The sequence below is a fragment of the Scyliorhinus torazame genome, chromosome 20 (genome assembly GCF_047496885.1).
Source record: "Scyliorhinus torazame isolate Kashiwa2021f chromosome 20, sScyTor2.1, whole genome shotgun sequence".
Taxonomy (NCBI): Eukaryota; Metazoa; Chordata; class Chondrichthyes; order Carcharhiniformes; family Scyliorhinidae; genus Scyliorhinus; species Scyliorhinus torazame.
The window spans coordinates 129,925,864-129,951,858 of NC_092726.1; the positions used below are offsets into that span (position 1 = coordinate 129,925,864).

The following is a 25,995-nucleotide window of genomic DNA, read 5'->3' on the forward strand; positions in this document are numbered from 1 at the left end:
ATGACCTTGCCTTTAATTGACGAACAGGTAAGTCCAGCGGGATCTGCTTTTGGTCCAGCCTCAGCGATCACCCGTACTGAGTAGCTTTGTTCGGGACAAATCAGTTGTCCAAAAAACCATAGGGCCCGGATTCTCCGTCCCGCTGCCCCCATTTTCTGGTGTCGCGAGTACCCGCTGGCAACAGGATCCTCCCAGAGGATGCTTGTAGTATAGCATTGTGCCCTCACTTGTAATATAACATGATTTGATAATGGGGAAAGCTGATTAACACCTGGTTGAACGTTACTATAAACATTTGAGTAAATAATTCGGAATGTGTTGATATCTACTCAATGCCCCTTGGTGCTTGGAGTGGCGATCGTGCATTCTAACATCTTTGCACAGAGCGTTTTATGCACAATATCCATAACGAACGGTGTGAGACACGTGATGTTAAAAGTACTGGTATTGTCCTATCAAGATCTGTATCAAAAAAACTATAACAACTATGCCTGTTAATTTGAATGAACGTGAGTTATTGAAAAATCTAATGCCGAGCTCTCCATACACCAACATTGAAGTTATTCCGCTACTGTTGTTGTGAGTAGTTAGTCAGTTTATAATAACGTGGTTAGCGTGGATTGGTTTCCTTGGATAAACATTTAAAAATGTATTTTCTTCAGTTTATTTGCAGAAACCAGTCTTAACTTTAAATCCATCCTTTGGGCAGTTCATTACTGGAGAGAAAATAACGTAGAAGTGTCGCTGTTACTGTCCTGCCACACGGATCGAATATTATAGCCTTTCGACGAATAATGTTTTGAAGGAATATGATATAAACAAATGCAACAGACCATTTGAAGATTTGCTTGCTGTAGACAAGGGTGGAACTTATACCTGCCGGTGCCTGGCCGTGGGAAATGGACAATGGACGGAATCAGATCACAGCAGCCCCGTTCAGATACATATTGGAGGTATTATATCAAGTCTGATTTCACCTATGTCTTATATCAATTTCCGGTTGTTCAGAATCTCTGTCAGCCAACGCCGATTTAGGGAAATCCAATTGCTGGGCGAATCTGGTTTGATGCCATAATCGTGGCCGCCACTATGTTCAGGTAAAATCAAAACACCCGGTGCCACGACCGCGCGTCAGTGCGTTCTGCTCCTCCCGTACAGTAAACGCCGTCTCCATATCATTGGCGGGCCTGACCCGCTATTCTTCCGGGTCTCCACGATTGTTACCTCCACTGGGGAATTCCAAGCGGTAAGGTTCACTTGTGCTTTCAAAAATCGTGAAGGAAGCGCCTTGGCTCACGCACGAGAGAGAGTGGGGTTGTGGGAGGGGCCAACATCGCGAAAGTGGGCTGGCAGTTTTACCACTGGCCAGGGGGCTTCTTCCAGGGTAAGTGGAGAAGGGGGCGGCCACGATCTGGGCCATGGGGTAAGGGTGGATGGACACGGAACACCATTCCCACAGCCTGCCCAGCGACCATGCGGCTGTGCACGCCTCTGACTGCCCAGTTTGAACATGGCACCACGATTCGTTTGTTTCCCCCCCCCCTCCCCACAGGCCATCACTTCAAGGGACCCTCTGGGCCCAGCCAATCCATCTACGGAATGACCGCACTCCAGCGGAAACAGTGCCATCTCCTTGGCTGGGGCAAGTGTGTCTGGGGAGTGGAGCGTGAATATGTGGCTGTAGCGCATCAGCCTCTCTAGTGTCAATTCCGACTCCGGCGAATTCAATTTTTCAATTGCAATCGATCGTGTTACACGGGGCGCAGTGTTGGCCCTTTAATGGTCCCTGAATAAGTGCTGGTGCGGCACCAGTTTTGATGCTGTGGAACTTCAATTAACCTGCCCCGGCATCAACACTTCATCACATGAATGGAGAATGCAGCCACAGATCAAGGTTGATCCAGGAATATTTCGGTACTTTGCGAAGAGGTATCAGTGTCTTTGCTGCTTTAAGAGGTGCACAAACAGGCCATCAGGGGCAACAACAGAAGAAGGCCATTCGTCTCATTGAGAATACTTTGGCATTCATTCAGATAATGGGGCTGGATTCTCCAGCGGCGTGATCCTTCACTTCGCCAGCAGCACATTCACAACAGCGGATTTCCCAGCGGTGTGTGGGTGCCTAACATGGGAGGCTGGCTTCTCCACGGGCTTGATTCTCCGTTTTGGCCGCGCATAATGGAGAATCCTGCTGGCGGGTCTGGGCGCAGCGTGCAGAAAATCCAGTCCCCCATTGGCCAGCTGCCGGGACGGAGGATGCTGCTAACGACGAGAGCGCGCCGCATCAGAACACGGATCATCCCGTCCCAAATATCCCCTAGGGGATTTTCACAGTAACTTCATTGAATCATACTTGTGACAGAAAGCGATTATTATTATTATTAGTGGGTAGCACGGTGGCGCAGTGGTTTAGTGCTGTTGCCTCACGGCGCCGAAGTCCCAGGTTCGATCCCGGCTCTGGATCACTGTCCGTGTGGAGTTTGCAAATTCTCCCCGTGTTTGCGTGAGCTTCGCCCCACAACACAAAGATGTGCTGGTTAGGTGGATTGATCATGCTAAATTGCCTCTTCATTGTAAAAAAAATGAATTGGGTACTCTAACTTAAAATATATATATAATTCGTAGTATTATTATTAATAATACGATAATCAGCAAATCCACTTTGCCACCTCATTCCCATCGCCCTCCATCCCCTCACTGATTGACAATGCACCTATATCAGCCTTGAACATACTTACCAAGCCGTCTCTATAACTCAGTCCAGTAAATAATTCCACAGATTGCATCCCCTCTGAGAGAAGAAATACTTCGTCATCTGGCTTTAGTAGACGTTTTCTGAGATGATGCTCTCTGGCACTAGGCTTTCCCCTCTCAGCATCTACTCTGTCAACCCGCCCACTCAATTGGGAAGCCTTCATGTCTCACTAAGATTGATTCCTTCTTCTAAACTTCAATAGTACGCTTCCAACCTACTCAAACTCCCCTCATAAGAAAATACGTCCATGACAGGGATCAACCTTCCCTGGACTGCGTACCATGATGGTATCTCTGTTCTTCGATTCCGGGTTCCAAACTCATCACTGTGTTCCAGGCGTGGTCTAATTTGTGCCTTGTATAGTTTAGCAAGTCATCCCTATTTTATATTGCGTTTACTTTGAAACGAAAGTCAACATTTCAATTGCCTTCCCCATGACATTCTGAACATGTATGTGAAATTTGTGATTAATCCATTTGTATTGCAGCTTTCCGCAGTCTTTCTCCATTTAAATCATATTCAACTTGTTTATTCCTCCTACCAAAGTGCGTACGTTCACATTTCCCTCCATTATATTCCATGTGCCATATGCTTCCTCACTCACCAACTCTGTGTAAATCCCGCTGTAGACATTTTGCCACATCCTCACCATTATCTGCAGACGTGGTAATAGCACATTCAGTTTCTTCTTCCAAATAATTAATATATATTGTAAATAATTGTGGGCCCACCTTGGGTCCCCGCCGCACTCCATTAGTTCCATGTTGCCGTCCTGAAAATTCTCCTCTTAATCCAATGTTGCATCAGTTACAAAATCCTCTATCCATGCTAAAATACAACGCCAAGCCATGGGTTCTTACGTTTTTAAGTAGCCTTTTGTGTAATACCTGATATATGTTTTAAGAAAATTGCCATCCAATTCCACTAGTTTATAGAGAGGTGTGGAGCATTTCATTTCCACGCTGCGATATGAATTATGTATTTTTTCTGCCTGTTTTGTAGACTGAGGTAGCTCCATACAGAAAGGGAAGTGTGTGCAGTGCGGGTGAGCGGACGTGATCAAAACCCAGTTAACACAGAGTGGCTGTTTCACATAGTTGTGTTTAATTTCCTACGGTGCATCTTCGAAAACACAGAGTGCAATTTGGTGTTTCTGCATTGCCAACAAACGCGAATAGGAGCTTGCTTAACGCCAACGGCTAATGGCACTACCGTCTTCATTCCTCGAGGACATCCTTCTACTGATGTTCCTAATCGAATTCTATTGTTTTCAATCGATATGATGAAAGTTAAGTTGCTCATACAGTCTCTAAATTTGTCGATTATACAACTAATAATGCAGTGTATACACCTGTCTGTTTTGTTGGCAAATTCGGATTGTATTTTCCCAGGACAACATATTCTTGATGTCAAACGGTGATACGAAACACACCTTCTGCCCGACCTCGAATGTTGAGCTGCAGGAAGATTAGGAGTAGACAATTTCCATTCTGCAAGTTGCTTGTTAGGCAAATCATAGCAAATTGAAAGCACTACATTAAGATACACAGTAAGCAAATTTGTGCAGAACACTGGAAGAAATAAGGATTGGTCAACTGTCTAGACGTAACCAAAATAACTCAATAAGTCATAAAGGGGTGAAATTGGCGAGAAAGCAAGATAGAACAAAGAATAAAGAACAAAGAAAGAAAAAGCACAGGAACAGGCCCATCGGCCCTCCAAGCCTGTGCCGAATATGCTTCCCGTCAAAATTAAAATGTTCTACACTTCCTGGGCCCGTATCCCTCCATTCCCATCCTACTCATGCCTTTGTCAAGATGTCCCTTAAATGTCATTATCGTCCCTACTTCCACCACCTCCTCCGGCAGCGAGTTCCAGGCACCCGCTACCCTGTATGAAAACAATTGCCTCGTACATCTCCTCTAAACCTTGCCCCTCTCACCTTAAACCTATGCTCCCAAGCAATTGACACCTCTACCCTGGGAAAAAGCCTCTGACTATCCACTCTGTCTCTGCCCCTCCTAATTTTGCAGACCTCTATCAGGTCGCCCCTCAACCCCCGTCGTTCTTGTGAGAACAAACCGAGTTTATTCAACCGCTCTTCATAGCTGATGCACTCCATAACCAGGCAATATCCTGCTAAATCGCTTCTGCACCCTCTCTAAAGCCTCCACATCCTTCTGGTAGTGTGGCGACCAGAATTGAATACTATGCTCCAAGTGTGGCCTAGCTACGTTTTTATACATCTGCAACATGACTTGCCAATTCTTATACTCAATGCCCCGGCCAATGAAGGCAAGCATGCCGTATGCCTTCTTGACTGCCTTCTCCATCTCTGTTGCCCCTTTCAGTGACCTGTGGATCTGTAAAGCTAGATCTCTCTGACTGTCAATACTCTTTAGGGTTCTACCATTCACTATATGGACATATGGACAATAAGGGTATAGTGTTGATGGGCTTTAGAGTGGTTTCACGGGTCGGCGCAACATCGAGGGCCTAAGGGCATGTACTGCGCTGTAATGTTCTATGTCCTATGTATATTCCCTACCCGCATTAGACCTTCCAAAATGCATTAACTCACATTTGTCCGGATTAAACTCCATCTGCTATCTCTCCGTCCAAGTCTCCAAACGATCGAAACCCTACTGTATCCTCTGACAGTCCTCATCGCTATCCGCAATTCCACCAAACTTTCTGTCGACTGCAAAATTACAGATCAGATGAGTTACATTTTCCTCCAAATTATTTATAGACACTACGAACAGCAAAGGTCCCAGCACTGATCCCTGCGGAATACCACTAGTCACAGCCCTCCAATCAGAAAAGAACACTTCCATTGCTACTCTCTGCCTTCTATGACCTATGATGTGGAGATGCCGGCGTTGGACTGGGGTGAGCACAGTACGAAGTCTTACAACACCATTAGCAGGTCTCTGTTGGGTTATGCTAATGGTCGCATTCCTAGCATTGTTTGGCATCTTTGAATTTTTCTATATATGTGTTTCTGGAACAGACCTCTTCATTCACCTGAGGAAGGAGCAGCGCTCCGAAAGCTAGTGACATCGAAACAAACCTGTTGGACTTTAACCTGGTGTTGTAAGACTTCGTACTGTTCTATGACCTAGCCAGTTCTGTATCTATCTTGCCAGCTCACCCCTCATCCCGCGTGACTTCACTTTTTGTACGAGTCTGCCATGAGAGACCTTGTCAAAGGCCTTACTGAAGTCCATATAGACAACATCCAGCGCCCTACCTGCATCAATCATCTTTGTGACATCTTCGAAATACTCTATCAAGTTAGTGAGACACGACCTCCCCTTCACAAAACCATGCTGCCTCTCGCTAATACGTCCATTTGCTTCCAAATATGAGTAGATCCTGAAATAGAAAGAAATTGCGTAAACGTTGAAACTGTTTATGTTATCTGTCTCCCTACATTCGTAACAAAGACATCTTGCAAATTCTGCGGGTAGTTAAAGTATGTGAAATTCTGAAAACAATCACCTACAACAGGGAAGAGGTTCTGGGTTAAGGTGTGCATATAAAGTCTGACAATGCCACAGGAACTAATGGCTGCACCCTCGGCTATTGTTTTGACAGAGTTGAGTAAGAAGACAGCGGGGCTTCGGTTATAACTTGCAATATTACTGTGTTCCGAAACAGGGTCTAGCGGGTTACAGAATAGCAAAAGCTAGCTTTTGCAGTCAGGAATGAGTGTAACAGAAAAATACAGGACAGATTGTCTCGCATCCATGTTCGGAATTTTGTTATAATCCATCGTCGAGTAGATTGTAGCAGCATCATTAGGAAGCGACCATAGAACCCGAAGTGCCAACATGCCATGTGGAACGTATATCAGGTTTCACAGTTTATTGAAGATCGTTGAGTAGGTAACAGGGGGGGCCGATACAGGAGAACCTGTAGGTATAATCCGTTTGATTTTTCAGAGTGACTGGGCGAGGTCCACATTGAAGATGACTAAAGAAAATAGGAGATCGAATTGGTTTTGGAAGAGGGGGGGGCTTTGAAATTGTTATTTAAAACAAATTTTGTAACATTTCCAGAGAGAAAAGGCCCTCTGCAAAGACCCTTAACATAGTGAAAACAAACAGTGGGAAAGAATAAACGTGTTATTAAAGCACGTCCCCTGTCAGCTCTGTTTGCTCTGCCCCACGTGTTCAACTAAACTAACGTGGCTCTAAACGTCCCTCCCCCCCCCCTCCCTCAGGTGCCACTGCTGTCGGTTCCCTGCGCTGTTATCAGCGAGTCTGCCAGCGACCTTCTCCCCCGGGGGATCCCTAGACACCCCCCCCCCCCCTTGCCCACTTAAGTATTCTCTGCTCTCCTTCCCGGCTGCCCCACCCAGCCCACAAAAAAAACTCCCCAACGCCCCCCCCCCCCCGAGGCCTGAGCTGCCAGGACAACCCTGCGCTTGGCCCGAGCCCGTCCCTCCTCCTACTCTCCCTGGGGCCCCCTGGCCTACGCAAGCTACGCTGACCCCTGCCCTTGGCGCCTGTTTGCCTCCCACCTGAGCTCTCGGGCCCTCCCCCCACATAACAAGGACCCATTAACCTGATTGTATCTCACAATGCCCTTTCAAGTCCCTAACCAGCCCCAAACCCATCCCCCTCTCCGAAGACCCGATATCCCGCCAAAAGGTACCAAGCGCAGGGCCTCCTCTAGCCTCCCCCCCCCAACCCCCCTCGATGCTATACCCCAAAAACATCCTACAAAATGCGCGCTCCAGCCCCCGCTCTCCATCCCGGATGAAAACAATATTGGATAGAACATTACAGTACTGGATAATTTAACAAACCGCCGCCACACAAAAGCTGAGCCCGCAGAGTCCTTTAGTTCAAGTCCAGCTTCTTCTTTTAATAACAGTCCGCAGCTAGTCAGAGCAAATTAGGTTAACAAACCACCGTCACTGTACAGCACTGAGGAAACGAAGTGCCCTTTAGTTCAAGTCCAGCTTGTTTTCTTTAATACAAGTCCAAACCTGTTCTGGTGTCTCAAAGTAGTAGTGGAGTTCCTGAAACGTAACCCAAAGCTTCGCAGGATACAGCATTGCAAACCTCACCTCCTTTTTGTAGACCGCTGTCTTTACATTGACGAATCCTGCACTCCACTTGGCCAGCTCCGTTCCCAAGTCCTGGTAGATGCGCACCTCGCAGTTCTCCCATCTGCTGCTTCTCTCCGCCTTGGCCCATCGCAGTGTTCCCTGTCAGCAATCAGGTGAAAGTGGACCACAAGGTCGGTCCCTCGTCCTGGACCTCCTTGCCCTTGCCCGGACTCTATTCGCCCCATCCAACTCCAGTGGTCGGGGGGAGGCCCCCGGCCCCATCAGCGCTTCGAGCATACCTTTCACGTATGCCCCCATATGCGACCCTTCGCAGCCCTCTGGGGTGCCAACGATCCTCATATTCTGCCCCTGGCTCTGTTCCCCAGCTCTTCAAGCTGCTCCTGCATCCTCCTCTGGCGGGCATTCAGCTCTTCCCCGTCGTGCTCCAGCTCCGCCACCATGTCCTCCTGGCTGGAGAGCTTCAACTCGACCTCCCTGAGCGCCTTCTCCTGGGCCACCTGCGCATCGACCATTCGGTCCATTACCGCCCTCATCGGGTCCAACGTGTCCCTCTTCAATTCAGCGAAGCAGTTCTTTAAAAACTCCACCTGCTGCTCCCTTGGCCAGTGAGCCTCCGCTCCCTGGTCCCTCCGTCCGCCATGTTTCGCCGCCTGGCCCGGGGTCCCCGCTGCTCCCGCTTCGAGCCCTGCCGCTCCACTCGGACATTTCTGATCCAGCTGCCCCTGGGTGGGGGGGGGGGGGGGGGTGAGTTGGGGGGGGGGGGGGGAGCCTCTTCCCTCTCGTCGCCTCAACCTAACCAGGTCGCCATGCCCCGCAAAAGTCCGTTCAAAAGGTTTGTTTGCCCATCGCGGGAGGGAGCGATCGGACATGCGACCTTCTTCCTCGATCCCGACCTGCGTCCTGTTTCCTCGAGCAAGAGGTCAAATTGTTAATGGTACAATTATAGAGTTAAAGTGGATTTGTTTGCTAAAATAAGAATAATAATCTGTATTATTGCCACAGGTAGGCTTATATTAACACTGCAATGACGTTACTGTGAAAATCCCCACGGCGCCTGTTCGGGTACACAGAGGAAACATTCAGAATGTCCAATTCACCTAACAAGCACGTCTTTTGGGAGGAAACCGGAGCACCCGGAGGAAATCCACGCAGACACGGGGAGAACGTGTAGACTCCGCACATACAGTGACCCAAGCGGGAATTGAACCTGGGATCCTGGCGCTGTGAAGCAACATGAAAGTAGAGGTGCTCTTAAGGGAAAAAGTATACAGCTATTTGACTGTCGTGCACTTCACCTGAGAAACTAGACGGAGTAATGGAGTTAAAAACTGGTCTTTATTCACAGGCTATAGCGAGGGCTCTCAACATTTATATCCGGACACAAAAAGGACCAGATTCAAGAATGGTCCAGACAGTTATACTTTTGAGATTTCATTGCAGGAAATTAGCATATACCAGTCATTTATTACTAGTTATAGCTATCCAACCCTGACTATCGATTCGGGTAACATCATATATAGTATATAAGAATGCTTACCCGATCACATTGAAGGCACGCTTGCTTAGTTAAGCTATGCAATCATTCCAAAGTCACGCATGCTATCTTTCCCTTGAGTGATATTGGTGATCGTATATCTGAGTTTAGCCATTAAATCATCTCAATTACATTTCCTATCAGCAGTCTGACTGGGGCCATCACAATGGCACCTAGTTACACTTTGTAGAATGGGCCTTTTTTCTCGGCTGAAAACTGCCTTCTCAGAGACACGGTCTGTCCTTGTACTATCTCTCACACATTGTAATTCCATAGTGTGAAATTGAACAATTCAATTTCTCCAATCAAATGGTGTAACTGCAGGCGTTCCCAAATGTTTGCAGTACACTCTCTCCTACATATCGATGCCCACATTGTATTCTGCAGATGCAGAGCTTTTCATCCGGTTCGTAAATTATAACTAGTTGAGTATCACAGGGTCACTTTTGGTGCCTTAACTAGTTATATTCCAGTTGAACAACTACAACAGACGGAACAGATGTATAACTGAGAACCCGAATTTGAGAGCTGGCATACAGACTAATAGGCTGCGGTTGCCAAGTGATATCGTCTCTTGGTTACTAATGCAGCGACCCAGTGTAATGCACTCGGGGCCTAGAATCGATTCCCACCACTGCACATGGTTCAATTGAATTCAATAAAAATCTGGAATTATAGATGGAATGATGACCATGAATCAGCATCGCTTGTCGGCATTGTAGCACAGTTGCTAGCACAGTTGCCTCACAGTGAAGGGGACCCAAGTTGAATTGCCGGCTTGGGTCACTGTCTGTGCGGTGTTTGCACGTTCTCCCCGTGTGTGCATGGTTTTGCTCCGGGTGCTCCGGTTTCCTCCAACAGTCCAAAAATGTGGAGATTTGCTGGATTGACTATGCTAAATTGCCCGTAGTTTATAAAAAAGGTTTGGTGGGGTTACTGTGTTACAGGGATAGGGTGGAGATGTGGGTTTGCGGTAGGGCTCTTTCTAATGGCCGGTGCAGACTGGCTGGGTCGAACGACCTTCTTCTGTACTGTAAGTTCTATGACATTATGATTCTATGATAACCGAAACACTCCAGTACGGGCATCATCATGTGGACCCTTTCCAGTGCTGTCACATCCCTCATACAATGCGCATCGCAGAACTCCACACAATGTATCTTGACTTGCAATTATTGATATCAGTGGTGCAATATCTGGTGTGCAGTCTTCAATCATCTTCCTCCCTGCTGTACACTGGCACCTCTCGAGTTATCGATATAATCTAGCGGCAGCTCCCTGTCATTATCGGCAGACTCCCTGGAACCAGAGCAAATGGTGGACTGACCCACATTGGTACACAGGCCTTGGGAGTTAACATCTGGTTAGTTCCTTGTGGGTGCCTTCTTACAGTTTGCAGCTTCGGCTAAACAGCGTGTATGTGGAACACAGATTGATAAAGAAGTCGTAACCCCTTCAGCACTTCTGGGATAATTAAAGTTTTTAAAATTAATTTCAAATTAATACCGATATAATGTTTTTACCCATATCAAAACCTTTCCGTCCAATTAGGGACTGTCAAAAAATTCTGGTCAAAGCACAGACAGCAGACGTCACCTGAACAAACGAAAACACCGTTGAAATTTAACCGATTTCAATTTAAGTGATGTACATTAAAAAATGTTTAAGCTGAACCAAATGCGCGTTAAATCTGAGATTCAAAGGAGGGGATTTGAAGAGCAGTTGTGGAGGAAAAGACTAATATGAAATATAAGAGAGCAGGCACGATCCGTGATGTTTCTCAGGCATATTAAATTTGATATTAGGCGATAGCAACCAGAGAGACCAGCGTCAACCTTCAGGAGAAGGATGGTTACAATTTAGTGCCATGAGAGGTTGATGGCTGAATACATTGTTGGGAGATGTGCATGATCGCATAGCCAATTACACTTTTCGAAAGCAGGTGAGTTCAATTCAAGTGCAGACGCAAAGTGAGATGTCAATAATTAAAGTCTTGTCAATTGGCTATATTTGTTCAGCATTACGAAAACGTAATATTATTTTTTGGGGAATCAAACAAATTAATTTGTTTCTTTTTACTTATGTCTCTCGCGCGACATACCTCGTCTTCTGTTTCACAATTTTCGTGAATGTTTCTGTGTGTTACAGATGAACTCTCGCCACCGTCCATTAAAAAGGTCCCAGAGTCTGGTGAAAAGGCGAACACTGCAGATGTTCATATTTCCTGCCAAGGTGAAATCCGCCCCACAGGTGGAACATTTCACTTATGTAAAGGACAGAACAGAACATGTGTTCAGACTCGTAATGTCAACGTATCGAATGTGATATTTACCATCAATACTTTGGAAAATAATTCCACAGGAAATTACAGCTGCCAATATGAAACAGACGTTCCACAAGGTCGTAAGAATTCTTCATTCAGTGAATATGTCGAGATTGTTGCGAAATGTCAGGACGGACGCCGATTACAACAAGGTTTTTATATGAGCAGGAGTCTGCGTGTGAGGAGATGGATGTATGTGTGTCAGGAGTGCGGGTGCGTGAGAGGAGGACCGTGTTCGTGTGTGCGAGGACTGTGGGTGTGGTAGGAGTGTGTTTGTGTGTGATTGAGAGGAGGACGGTCTGTGTGAGTGTAAGTGTCTGTGTGTGAGAACGAATGTCTGTGAGCGTGATGTAACGAGGCGTGAGTCTGAGGAGGGGTGTGTGAGAGAAATGTGTGTGTGTCTATGAGGAGCAGTGTTCGGCGCGTGAAGAGGAGTGTGTGCGAGTGAAGACCATGTGTGTGAGATACGCGTGTCTGAGTGAGGGGTGTCTGCGTCTTTGAGCTGTTCGTGTGACGAGGAGTGTTTATGTTAGGAGGTGCGGATGTGTGACTCGGGATTGTGTGTTTGTGGAGAGTGTGCGTCTGTGAGAAGTGCATGCCTGAGGAGGAGTGCCTATGAAGAAGAGTGTGTGTGTGAAGAGGATGTGTTTGAGGAGTATGTGTGAGGAGCAGAGTGTGTGTGAGAGAAACGTCTGTGTGTAGGGAGGGGTGTGTATTTGTGCCAAGTGTCTCTGTGAGGAGGAGGATGTATGTGTATGGTGGAGAGTGTGCATGAGGAGTGGTGAATCTGTGTGAGGAGGGAAGTGTGCGTGAGGATGAGTATGTGATGAGTGCGTGTGTGAGGAGGAGAATGTGCTTGAGAGTAGTGTGTGTGAGAAGCGTGTTTGTCTGTGAGGAGTGTGTACGTCACGAGTGCGTGTGTGTGCGGAGGAGTGTGTGCAAGGAAGAGTGTGCGTCAGTGAAGAGGAGTGTGGGTGTGAGGAGTGCGTGTGTGTGTGAGGAGAAGTGTGTGCAAGGAAGAGTGTGCGTCAGTGAAGAGGAGTTTGGGTGTGAGGAGTGTGTATGTGAGGAGTGCGTGTGTGTGTGAGGAGGAGTGTGTGTTTAAGGAAGAGTATGTACGTGAGGAGGAGTATGAGTGTGAGGATGAGTGTGTGTGTGGCAAGTGTCTCTGTGAGGAGCATGTGAGTGCCACGAGGAGTGTGCGTATGGAGGCGAGACTGCATGAGGAGTGGTGCGTGAGTGGGCGGTGTGTGTGTGAGGAGGTGTGCGTAAAAGGATTGTTAAATACGTGTGGGGAGGTGTGAGTGTGAGGAGGTGTGAGTGTGAGGAGGACTGTGTGTTTGTGAAAAGAATGTGTGAGGAGGATTGTGTTTGTGAAGAGTATGTGTGAGGAATGTGTGTGATTGAGGATGTTGTGCTTAAAGCGGAATGTGTGCAATCAACGAGCAATGTGTGTGTTGCCGTGTGTGCGCGTATGAACAGTGTGTGTCTGAGGAGGTGGGTGTGTTGTAGAGGAGAATATCCGTATGCTGATGAATGGAAACTTTATTTCCATTCATTCGCATACAACATATATTTCTTATTGACCCAATGTATATATCCTGGGGAGATTTTGCTCAATTGTCATACATTTAATTTCTTGGTTCTTGCCTGTGTTCTGCGTTTGGTAAATCGTAAACAGTTACCGGCTGATGTGTTGCAGTTCTTGACTTTGGACACTTGACCAATTTATGTCCAGTCTTTGCGAACTACTTAATAGGAATGATAACATACATGGGAGTGCAGAGAAGCTGTCTGTTTGTCCTTAACACGTCAGTGTTAAAGTCTCCCTGGCAGAACACGCAAAGGTGACAGAGAGATTAAATTCTTCACCTGACGTCCATTCGAATCGAATGGCAAAGAAATAAAAACTTTCATATATTCTCCGGGGTCAGGTCCATCTCACAACTGAACTGATAAATCATCAACAGATGGTAATGACCTGGTTCGCATCCCACCATGATAGAGGGTTGAAATTTGAATTCAATAAAAAGCTGGAATAATTAATCCGTCAGACTTTCCTTTCGGAAGCGAAATCTTGGCCTGCTACAAGGTTTCAGTGAATCACAATGCAGATTGGAGGAACAGCACCTCATCTTCCGATTAGGTACATTACAACCTCTGGATTCAACAGTACGTTTCACAACTTTAGGCTGTGGAATCTCTCCACCCCTAAACCCCATTTTTAGTTCTAACAGGTTACTTTCACTTCATTTTTCCCCTCCCCCAACCCAACCCACTTGGGCCATCTCTTTTATTTTCCTTGTCCTTTGACACACTGCCATTAACACATCCTGATCTATGTTCTGCCATTAACACATCCTGATCTATTAATGTGCCATTTTCAAGACCCTTCTTAGCCGAATCACCTCCATTTACATACCCTTAGTTTTTTTGTCCACGACTACTTTTCAACCTCCACCTATCTCCAGTCTTCTATCCAGCCCTTCTGTTCCACGCTCCCTCCGCAAAACGGTACACATATCATTCTATTTGCCGTTCTGTCTATCTTTGCCGGAGTCATCCAGACTCGAAATGCTAGCTCAATTCTCTATCCACAGGTGCTGTCAGGCCTGCCAAGGTTGTCCAGCACGTTCTGTTTTTGTATCGTATTCCCACATCGGTAACAATTTGTTTATATCTGAGCCTTACCTGGTCAGATCAGGGGCGTCATTCTCCGACCCCCCGCCGGGTCGGAGAATGGCCGTTGGACGCCGTGAATCCCGCCCCCGCCGAAGTCTCCGCTCCCGGAGATTGGGCTGGGGCGGGAATCCGGCCGCGCCGGTTGGCGGGACCCCCCGCTGGATTCTCCAGCCCGGATGGGCCGAAGTCCCGCCCAGGAATTGCCTGTCCCGCCGGCGTAAATCAAACCTGGTATTTACCGGCGGGACCAGGCGGCGTGGGCGGGCTCCGGGGTCCTGGGGGGGGGGGCGCGGGGCGATCTGACCCCGGGGGGTGCCCCCACGGTGGCCTGGCCCGCGATCGGGGCCCACCGATCCGCGGGCGGGCCTGTGCCGTGGGGGCACTCTTTCCCTTCCGCCTCCGCCACGGCCTCCACCATGGCGGAGGCGGAAGTGACTCTCCCCATTGCGCATGCGCGGGAAACTGACAGCGGCCGCTGACGCTCCCGCGCATGCGCTGGGAAACTGACAGCGGCCGTTGACGCTCCCGCGCATGCGCCGCATTTCCGCGCCAGCTGGCGGGGCAACAAACGCCATTTCCGCCAGCTGGCGGGGCAGAAATCCCTCCGGCGTCGGCCTAGCCCCTCAATGTTGGGGCTCGGCCGCCAAAGATGCGGAGACTTCCGCACCTTTTTGCCGGCGCGATGCCCGTCTGATTTGCGCCGGCTTTGGCGCCAGTCGGCGGGCATCCCGCCGTTGGGGGAGAATTTCGCCCCAGATATCTGGCTCCAATTCAAATTAGTGGAGCACACTGATGTTTCCCCATGCAATAGTGTTCATGCATTACAACGTTGTCAAAATCACCCCAAAATCAGCCAGGCACCACCAAACACACCTCCTGCTATGATACGTGTCTGCTGCAAATGCTGCAGATTCAACTTAATTCTTAACATGTCTTTTTTTTCTATGGCATAGTTCGTGCACAAATGTTTGCGATTTCCGTCGGATGTGGAGCTTTGATCGTCATCTTACTGATTGTGGCGCTCATTTCTTTCTTCATCGTGAAGAGAGGTAGGCAGCACAATGTGATACGGATTACGTGTACCGAGTTGTTCAAAATGATGTGTTGGTTTGCGAGAGGGTCCAGAGGAGGTTCACAAGAATGATCACCCCAATGAAGGGCTTATCATATGAGGAACAGTTGATGACTCTGAGTCTTTACTCGATGGAGTTTAGAGGGATGAGGAGGGGGAATCTTTTTTAAATGTGCAGAACACTGAGAGGCCTGGATAGAGAAGACGTGAAGGGTTTGTTTCTCCTACAAAGAAGAGCTGGAACCCGAGGGAACAGCCTCAGACTGAAGGTACGATCCTTTAGAACAGAGATAAGGAGGACTTTCTTCAGCCAGAGTGTGATCAATCTGCGGCACTCATTGCTGCACAAGGCAGTGTACGAATAGTCACTGAGTGTTTTCAAGATAGAGATATGTTCTTGACCAGTAAAGGAATCATGTGTTATAAGGAAAAGTCAGGACAATGGGTATGAAAAACACATGAGACATGATCAAATGTCCGGGCAGTCTCGATGGGCCGAATGGCCGAACTCTGCTCCTATATGGCCTTATTATCTTGCGTCTTCAAAGGAATATACATATATATATAAATAAATGACGAAATTTAACAGCAAAAAGACTTTGCAGAACGATGGGTTCAGAAATAACTATGAAAACAGGAACAGTAGCAAAATTGCTCTGAAAACCCTCTCCCAGAGCTCGCCAATGCTCTGAAGCCTGACCAGGTATAGGTCCATCAATTATGGATGACAAAGGCATTTAAGAAAATTCTACTCCAACTGACACTCCATGAAAACTGGTATTCTCAAAATGTGGCGCGGTCTTGTAAACATTTAGTGTCCCTCCATCAAATTGGTTGCAAAAGGTAACACAGTGAGCTAATTTTGAATCGTACCGTCTCTCTGCAATAGAGTTTGAACATTATTGAATCACACCAGGATATTGACATTTAAAATAGTTTGCAACATTTGAATCATCACTTGGGAAACAACAGAAACGCGAGTTCCACCATTAACAAATTATTAGGCAATGTAATGATTCATTGAAAACAGCAGCACTGAATATCAGGCTCCGCCTAGAGCAGATGTCATCTTCGGTACTCGGACCAAAGAGGCACTTGTGCATTTCCTACCCATCGCATTGGTATTCAGTCGAATTGACAAGAACAAAATCTAATGAACGTCACGGACAGCAAACGGCTGTCAATACTAATTTCGTTAAAAAATATCGTATTTTTGTCAAATCACTTTTTCTTTGACCATTTGGATTGAAGTGAGTACCAGCATTGTCATAGATTATCATAGAATTGACAGTGCAGAAGGAGGCAATTCTGCCCAGGGTGTCTGCACCGTCTCTTGGAAAGAGCACCCAACCCAACGTTAGCACCTCCACCCTATTCACATAACCCAGTAACCCCACCCAACACTAAGGGCAATTTTGGACACTAAGGAAAATTTATCATGGCTAATCCACCTAACCTGCACATCTTTGGACTGTGGGAGGGAATCTGAGCACCCGGAGGAAACCCACGCACACACGGGGAGAATGTGCAGACTCCGCACAGACAGTGCCCAAGACGGAATCGAACCTGGGACCCTGGAGCTTTGAAGCAATTGTGCTATCCAGAATGCTACAGCGCTGCCCATTGTAGTCCAGTTCTTCCAATATCTCATCCGCCAATGTTACTGCACCCAGCAATCAACTCTTCAGAAGCGATCAAGTATTGGAGTGAGTAGTCAGGGTGAGATAAAAGGGACCAGAGTTTATGGGGAGAAGGCAGAAGAATGGGGGTGAGAAAATATCAGCCATGATTGAATGGCGGAGCAGAGTCGATGGGATGAGTGGACTAATTCTGCGTCCATGTCTTATGGTCTTATGACTGTTTTACTCTAGTTCTCAATGCTCAATTATAGTCGAAGTGGCGACAGTTTAAAAAGCGCGACGATAGAATTGTCCGTTTCGCACACTGTAGGTAGTCGCGATTTGTTTCTTTTGTATGTTTCTATCGTTGCATTTCCAAGTTGACGCATAGTTAAAATTATTTTAAAGCATGTAATTCAAGTTTGCCGAGAGTTGATTGGCGGGCAGCTGTTACGCTCCTCCATGATGTTAATACTGGGCAAGTTGCGCGGCACGGTAGCACACTAATCAGCAATGCTGTTTCTCAGCGCCAGGGACCTGGCTTCAAATCCAGCCTTGGAAGACGATCTGAGCGGACCGTGCTCTGTCTCTCCGTGGCTGGGTGGGTGTCATAGATTATCATAGAATCATAGAATTGACAATGCAGAAGGAGGCCATTCGGCCCATCGAGTCCGCACCGACTCTTGGAAAGAGCACCCTACCCAAGGTCAACACCTCCACCCTATCTCCACAACCCAGCAACCCCACCCAACACTAAGGGCAATTTTGGACACTAAGGGCTATGTATCATGGCCAATCCACCTAACCTGCACATCTTTGGACTGTGGGAGGAAACCGGAGCACCCGGAGGAAACCCACGCACACACGGGGAGGATGTGCAGACTTCGCACAGACAGTGACCCAAGCCGGAATCGAACCTGGGGCCCTGGAGCTGTGAAGCAATTGTGCTATCCACAATGCTACCGTGCTGCCCTCCAATGCCCTCCAACTTCTCCGATTTCCCCCCATAAAGATGTGACGGTTAAGTAGATTGACTAAATTGCTCATTGGTGTCCAAAAGATGTGTAGACTAAATTGGTTGGCCATGATAAATTGTCTATTTGTGTCCAGGTATGTGCAGGTTAATTTATGGGGATGATTTGGGTTTGACGGGGAAGTGTACCTCAGTAGGGTTCTCTTTTTGATGGTTGGTGCAGTGTTTGAACTGTAAGGATTCTGTGATTTCACGATTTTTTTGAATCGAAGACTCGTTTCTCAAACCCGACTTGATAGATCCGAACGTTTGGCAGCATTTGGGAAGAGACGAAGGTAATTGACGATTCAAGTTTGTGTGACTCATCTTCAGAGTTAAATCGAGGGGGAGATATGATAGACTTGTGCTGTTGAACAGGGGGTTGAGCTGGTGAGGAAAATAGGTCAGTGATAGGTTCGAGCTAGCGAGATTAGACCGAGGGCAAAGATGGACAGAGGGCATAGGGAATCTTAATGGTGCTGTTAAAGACTAAAACAGTTGCTGATAGTGACATAAATGTGATGTAACAGGAAGTGCTCGTAGTGGAACATCCATCTCATGAACACTTTCTTTGTTTTATGCCAAGATTTGGCTTTGTCAGGTCTCTCACCTAACCCCGACTTTCGATCCGGTCCACTCCATTTAAGATAGTCTAACACCCATCGCATGTCTCCAAATATTTAGTTCAGAAGCCATACGGGATACGGGCTGGAAGTGTTCATTCCGATTCTCCCTCTGCCGTTGCTGCCATACGCCGAGGTCATTTTCAGCATTTTCCCTTTTTACTTTAGATTTCCAGCAGCTGCAGAATTTTTCTTTTTAATATATCCGATTCAGTTTAAGATTTGGTGCGTCAAAGTTGTTGAACAAGGTCTCAAGAGTCAGCTGCTGGATGTTTATGACAAATAAACCATTTATCGATTCAGGAAAGGTGCACAATATTAGACCAGCCAAACGATTAGGAATCTCTCAATGTAATAGAAGAATGCGACTCAGATTTCCACTATTCTTTAGACTCAGATTTATCTTTACGAGCATATAGGCCAGTGACGGAGATTTCACTCCCTGACAAACGGTCCGCTCTTGGGTAGGCACAGGTTCCAATGTTTTTCATGTAGTGGATAATTGAGCTTTTACTTGGTGCTTTTCGCATCAGCATGGTGATGCTGATTGTTATGAAGATTAAGATGCTGAAAGTGATGATGATGATGTTTGCTATGATGATGCTGATAATGATGAACGGTATGTTGATCATGATGATGATGGCTATGATGATAATGCAGATGAATATTATGGAAATTATTATTTGCATCTAGATTCCAAATAAAATCTTTGAAACACGAGTGGCATTGAACGTTTGATAAATTAGCCAAGATTGAAGATTATTTGCCACCCGGTTAACAACTTTTCCCCTTTGATTCTGGCAGGACGAAAAAAAAGGCAGAACCTGGTCAGGTGAGGATATTACATCACGCATATTATTTTGAGATTCACAACTTTATGCAAAGCCCACAGTTATTTGTTCAGGACAGGTGGCAACCACCATTCATCGCTTCCCAAAGACTGGCACTATTTTTACCTCTACATTAGTTTACACTGGAATCAACTTCAAGAATCCCTTCCTTTCTGTTCAACCAATGAACTAGATCCATCTTATGCAACCGCTATTTCGCATACGTTTCGTGTACGTTTTTCGAAACAGAAAACCAACCCTCCGAATTCTCGTTTCAAATGCTGACCGTCCTATTTAATTTGTGATAAATGCACAACTCCCCCGTTCTCTGTTAACACAATTTGATCCGGGACCAGTGACCGATATTGCCAGGTTCCTGCCGACTGAGCCACGTCGTTCTAGTAAATGATTGTAATCACTTTGTAAGATACAGCACCACAGATTTTCATTCACAATCATGTTTGGGAAACACGTATAGTGTTCAACCCTGGTCGCCACACTACGGAAGGATGTGGAGGCTTTAGAGAGGGTACAGAAGAGCTTTACCAGAATGTTGCCTGGTATGGAGGGCATTAGTTATGAGGAGCGGTTGAATAAGCTCGGTTTCTTCTCACTGGAACGACGGAGGTTGAGGGGAGACCTGATAGAGGTCTACAAAATTATGAGGGGCATAGACAGAGTGGATAGTCAGAGGCTTTTCCCCAGGCTAGAGGGGTCAATTACTAGGTGGCATAGGGTTAAGGTGCGAGGGGCAAGGTTTAGAGGAGATGTACGAGGCAAGTTTTTTAAACAGAAGGTGCCTGGAACTCGCTGCCGGAGGAGATGGTGGAAGCAGGGACGATTGTGACATTTAAGTGGCATCTTGACAAATACATGAATAGGATGGGAAAAGAAGGATACGGACCCAGGAAGTGTAGCAGATTTTAGTTTAGTCGGGCAGCATGGTCGGCACAGGCTTGGATTGCCGAAGGGCCTGTCCCTGTGCTGTACGTTTCATTGTTCTTTTGTTAAACTGCTCTACCAGGGAATCCATCCTACAAAGACTGCAACTATATTTTGTGACTGTGACTATACGTTGGTTCTCACACTTACAAAATTACATCTTACTTCACTGATGGTTGACGTCTGTGATTATTATCATGCCCCCCTTTCTCATTCTTTCTGGAATCCATAGATTCCCTACAAAGCAGACACCCATCATTCAGACCGTCGCGTATCCTCGACCATCTGAAAGAGCACAGCAGATAGGGTCACCACTGCGCCCACACCCATCCGCCCGATCCCCATTGCCCTGTAATCCCAGTTAACCTACATAATTTTGGACACGAATAAAGAAGGTTACCATGGCCAATCCATCTAATGTACCCATCTCTGAACACGAACGGGAAATTTTGGCATGGCCAATCCATTTAACCTTCACATATCTGAAAAGAAAGGGGTAATGATAGCATTGTTAATCCACCTAACCTGTACTGTGGGAGTAAAACGAAGCACCTGGAGGAAACCCACGCTGATACGGGAGGCCATGTAAACTCCACAGCTGCCGGACTCCAACCTGGGTCCCTGGGTGATTTGAGGCAGCAGTGCTAAATACCGCGCCACTGGGCATCCCACCGCCAATCTCCATGCTGAGGAAAGGTTCTAATATCTATTTACTTCGCAAAATTGTGAATGCCCATCACTAAATTTTGCCTACCTCAGGGCTATTGTGTTTAATGTTGAATAACTGCAATTAGCCCACTTCACACCTTTCTAAAACATGTGTATAATTAATAAACATTAGTTCTGGTCAACATTTCGAAATCCTTAGTATATTTGACTTTATTTTGCAGAATTTCCACTACAACGGATGTAGAGAGGCGCCATGGAAACAAGAATTGCAAGTGTAAGTGTAGGATTCATGCTCGAGGTCGGGTTCAATTACGTGGATTAAAAATAATATTGTTTTGTCCGATTCATATGGCGGTAAACCGTTAGTGACCATCATAATACTGGTTGCTGTTCAGTGCAGCGGATGATAGAATATAGCATTGGAATGTCTCAAACATTCATTGGGAGTACCTGACCAGTAGTCGTACTAAATTTTGTTTTGGATTTTGTTTGTTGCCACGTGTACCGAGGTACAGTGAAAAGTATTTTTCTGCGAGCAGATCATTAAGTACTTGAAAAGAAAAGTAAAGAAAAGAAAACACATAATAGGGAAACACAAGGTGCACAATATAACTACATAACACCGGCATCGGGTGAAGCATACAGGGTGTAGTGCTAATGAGGTCAGTCCATAAGAGGGTCATTTAGGAGTGTGGTAACAGTGGGGAAGAAGCTCTTTTTGAGTCTGTTCGTGCGTGTTCTCAGATGATTGTATCTCATGCCCGATGCAAGAAGTTGGAAGAGTGAGTATGCGGGATGGGAGGGGTCTTTGATAATGCTGCCCTCTTTCACGGTAGCACAGTGGTTAGCACAGTTGCTTCACATCTACAGGGTCCCAGGTTCGATTCCCGGCTTGGGTCACTGTCTGTGCGGAGCCTGCACGTTTTTCTCGTGTGTATGTGAGGTTCATCCTGCGCGCCGGTTCCTCCCACCATCCAAAGATGTGCGGGTTAGGTGGTTTGCCCATGCCAAACCTTCGTGTCCAAAAAGGTTCAGTGGGGTTACTGGGTTGCGGGGATAGCATAGAAGTGTGGGCTTGCGCAGGGTGCCGATGGGCCGAATAGCCTTCTCAACTGTAAATTCTATGATTCTCTCCCCAGGCAGCGGGAGATATAGATGGAGTGAATGGATGGGAGGCAGATTGGTGTGATGGATTGGGCAGTGTTCACGACTCTCCGTCGTTTCATACTGTCCTGGACCGAGCAGTTGGCACACCAGGCTGTGATGCAATCAGATAGGATGTCTTCTATGGTGCATCTGTAAAAGTTGGTAAATATCATTGACGTGGCCTTATGCAGAACTCCGACAGAAATTGGGCAGAATTGCATTTCCGAACTATTTCCACCCACGCACAACTTTCTGACTAATTCTTTTTTTTTCATTTAGCGTACAATTTCATTTTTTTAAATTAAGGGACAATTTAGCGTGGGCAATCCACCTACTCTGCACATCTTCCGGTTGTGAGGCCAAAACCCACGCAAACACGGGGAGAATATACAAACTCCACACGGACAGTGACCCAGAGCCTGAATCCAACCTGGGACCTCGGCGTCGTGAGGCAACAGCACTAACCACGGCGTCACCGTGTTGCACTCACATTCTGACAAATTAAATCAATGACTGTGAGCTGGGAGATACCAGATTGATATCCTTTCGATTGCGTTCCCTCGTGTCCAAATTTAGCACTAAAATAATTTATGAAATTGCAGCTGATATGGGGACACATTGTCGTATTAGCTGCGTTTATAGGACACCAGGGCTAGTATGCGGTCCATTCCAGCTCCATTTGACTCGACGTCACAACACAAATTAAGCAACAATTCATATACATATCTGGGGCATCACGGTGGCGCAGTGGGTTAGCACTGCAGCCTCACGGCGCCGAGATCCCAGGTTCGATCCCGGCTCTGGGTCACTGTCCGTGTGGAGTTTGCAAATTCTCCCCGTGTTTGCGTGGATTTATAAGAACATAAGAATATAAGAATTAGCAGCAGGAGTAGGCCATATGGCCCCTCGAGCCTGCCCCACCATTCAATGAGATCATGGCTGATCTTTTGTGGACTCAGCTCCACTTTCCGGCCCGAACACCGTAACCCTTAATCCCGTTATTCTTCAAACAACTATCTATCTTTGTCTTAAAAACATTTAATGAATGAGCCTCTACTGCTTCACTGGGCAAGGAATTCCATAGATTCACAACCCTTTGGGTGAAGAAGTTCCTCCCTAACTCAGTCCTAAATCTACTTCCCCTTATTTTGAGGCTATGCCCCCTAGTTCTGCTTTCACCCGCCAGTGGAAACAACCTGCCCGCATCTATCCTATCTATTCCCTTCATACTCTTATATGTTTCTACAAGATCCCCCCCCCCTCATCCTTCTAAATTCCAACGAGTACAGTCCCAGTCTACTCAACCTCTCCTCGTAATCCAACCCCTTCAGCTCTGGGATTAATCTAGTGAATCTCCTCTGCACACCCTCCAGTGTCAGTACGTCCTTTCTCAAGTAAGGAGACCAAAACTGAACACAATACTCCAGGTGTGGCCTCACTAACACCTTATACAATTGCAGAAGAACCTCCCTAGTCTTAAACTCCATCCCTCTAGCACTGAAGGACAAAATTCCATTTGCCTTCTTAATCACCTGTTGCACCTGAAAACCAACTTTTTGCGACACATGCACTAGCACACCCAGGTCTCTCTGCACAGCAGCATGTTTAATATTTTATAATTTAAATAATAATCCCTTTTGCTGTTATTCCTACCAAAATGGATAACCTCACATTTGTCAACATTGTATTTCATCTGCCAGACCCTAGCCCATTCACTTAGCCTATCCAAATCCCTCTGCAGACTTCCAGTATCCTCTGCACTTTTTGCTTTACCACTTATGTTAGTGTCGTCTGCAAACTTGGACACATTGCCCTTGGTCCCCAACTCCAAATCATCTATGTAAATTATGAACAGTTGTGGGCCCAACACTGATCCCTGAGGGACACCACTAGCTACTGATTGCCAACCAGAGAAACACCCATTAATCCCCACTCTTTGCTTTCTATTAATTAACCAATCCTCTATCCATGCTACTACTTTCCCCTTAATGACATGCATCTTTATCTTATGCAACAATCTTTTGTGTGGCACCTTGTCAAAGGCTTTCTGGAAATCCAGATATACCACATCCATTGGCTCCCCGTTATCTACCGCACTGTTAATGTCCTCAAAAAGTCCCACTAAATTATTTAGGCACGACCTGCCCTTTATGAACCCATGCTGCGTCTGTCCAATGGGACAATTTCCATCCAGATGCCTCGCTATTTCTTTATGATGCTAGAATACAGCATCTTCCCTACTACCGAAGTTAAGCTCACTGGCCTATAATTACCCGCTTTCTGCCTACCTCCTTTTTTAAACAGTGGTGTCACGTTTGCTAATTTCCAATCCGCCGGGACCACCCCAGAGTCTAGTGAATTTTGGTAAATTATCACTAGTGCATTTGCAATTTCCCTAGCCATCTCTTTTAGCACTCTGGGATGCATTCCATCAGGTCCAGGAGACTTGTCTACCTTTAGCCCCATTTGCTTGCCCATCACTACCTCCTTGGTGATAACAATCCCCTCAAGGTCCTCACCTGTCATAGCCTCATTTCCATCAGTCACTGGCATGTGATTTGTGTCTTCCACTGTGAAGACCGACCCAAAAAACCTGTTCAGTTCCTCTGCCATTTCCTCATCTCCCATTACTAAATATCCCTTCTCATCCTCTAAAGGACCAATATTTACCTTAGCCACTCTTCTTTGTTTTATGTATTTGTAGAAACGTTTACTATCTGTTTTTATATTCTGAGCAAGTTTACTCTCATAATCTATCTTACTCTTCTTTATAGCTTTTTTAGTAGCTTTCTGTTGCCCCCTAAGGATTTCCCAGTCCTCTAGTCTCCCACAGATCTTTGCTACTTTGTATGTTTTTTCCTTTAATTTGATACTCTCCCTTATTTCCTTAGATATCCACGGTCGATTTTCCCTCTTTTTACCTCCCTTCCTTTTTGCTGATATAAACCTTTGCTGAGCACTGTGAAAAATCACTTGGAAGGTTCTCCACTGTTTCTCAACTGTTTCACTATAAAGTCTTTGCTCCCAGTCTACCTTAGCTAGTTCTGCTCTCATCCCATTGTAATCTCCTTTGTTTAAGCACAAAACTCTCGTGCTTGATTTTACCTTCTCACCCTCCATCTGTATTTTGAATTCCACCATATTGTGATCGCTCCTTTCGCCCCCACAATCCAAAGATGTGCAGGGTAGGTGAATTGCCACGCTAAATTGCCCCTTAATTGGAAAATATGAATTGGGTACACTAAATTTTAAAAAAAAAATTATATACAAATCCCCGACATCTTGGTCCTTTGATGTCCAATAATTACAATCACCAGATTGTAAGTTGAAACACATCTGTGTTTGTTTATAACAAGAATCAAGTTGCAACATGCTGTAATTACAGCTAGGGAACAAACACGTTAACCTATAACGTCCATTTAACTGTCCCACCATCTACTCACACACTCAGGACAGATAAACACACAGGGTTGTAAAGGGTAAACATTATAAGATGAAGGTTACTTCGATGCACCTTCTTCAGAGCCCCTCATGACCTCCTTTGCAGTTCATCAGCACATCTTCCTCACAGCATTTCCAGGAGAGGCCATTGGCTTCACACCAGCCTATTACTCAGTAGCAGTTTTATCAGGTTGTGTCCATTGCTTTGAATCATCTTTTTCTGCAGAGTTATCAGACACTCACAGTAGCACATTGGTGAAAAAT

At 46.3% G+C, this 25,995-nt stretch overlaps 1 protein-coding gene across 1 annotated transcript in view; it reads left to right on the forward strand.

The window, feature by feature from the left end:
* Positions 1-25,995, forward strand: part of LOC140396787 (uncharacterized) — a 27,558-nt gene continuing 1,563 nt past the window's right edge. The window contains exons 1-6 of the mRNA XM_072485505.1: positions 1-27; positions 737-953; positions 11,521-11,847; positions 15,331-15,426; positions 19,508-19,535; positions 21,366-21,418. Of these exons, the coding sequence (XP_072341606.1) occupies positions 1-27; positions 737-953; positions 11,521-11,847; positions 15,331-15,426; positions 19,508-19,535; positions 21,366-21,418 (748 nt within the window). The remainder of the gene's footprint in view (positions 28-736; positions 954-11,520; positions 11,848-15,330; positions 15,427-19,507; positions 19,536-21,365; positions 21,419-25,995) is intronic.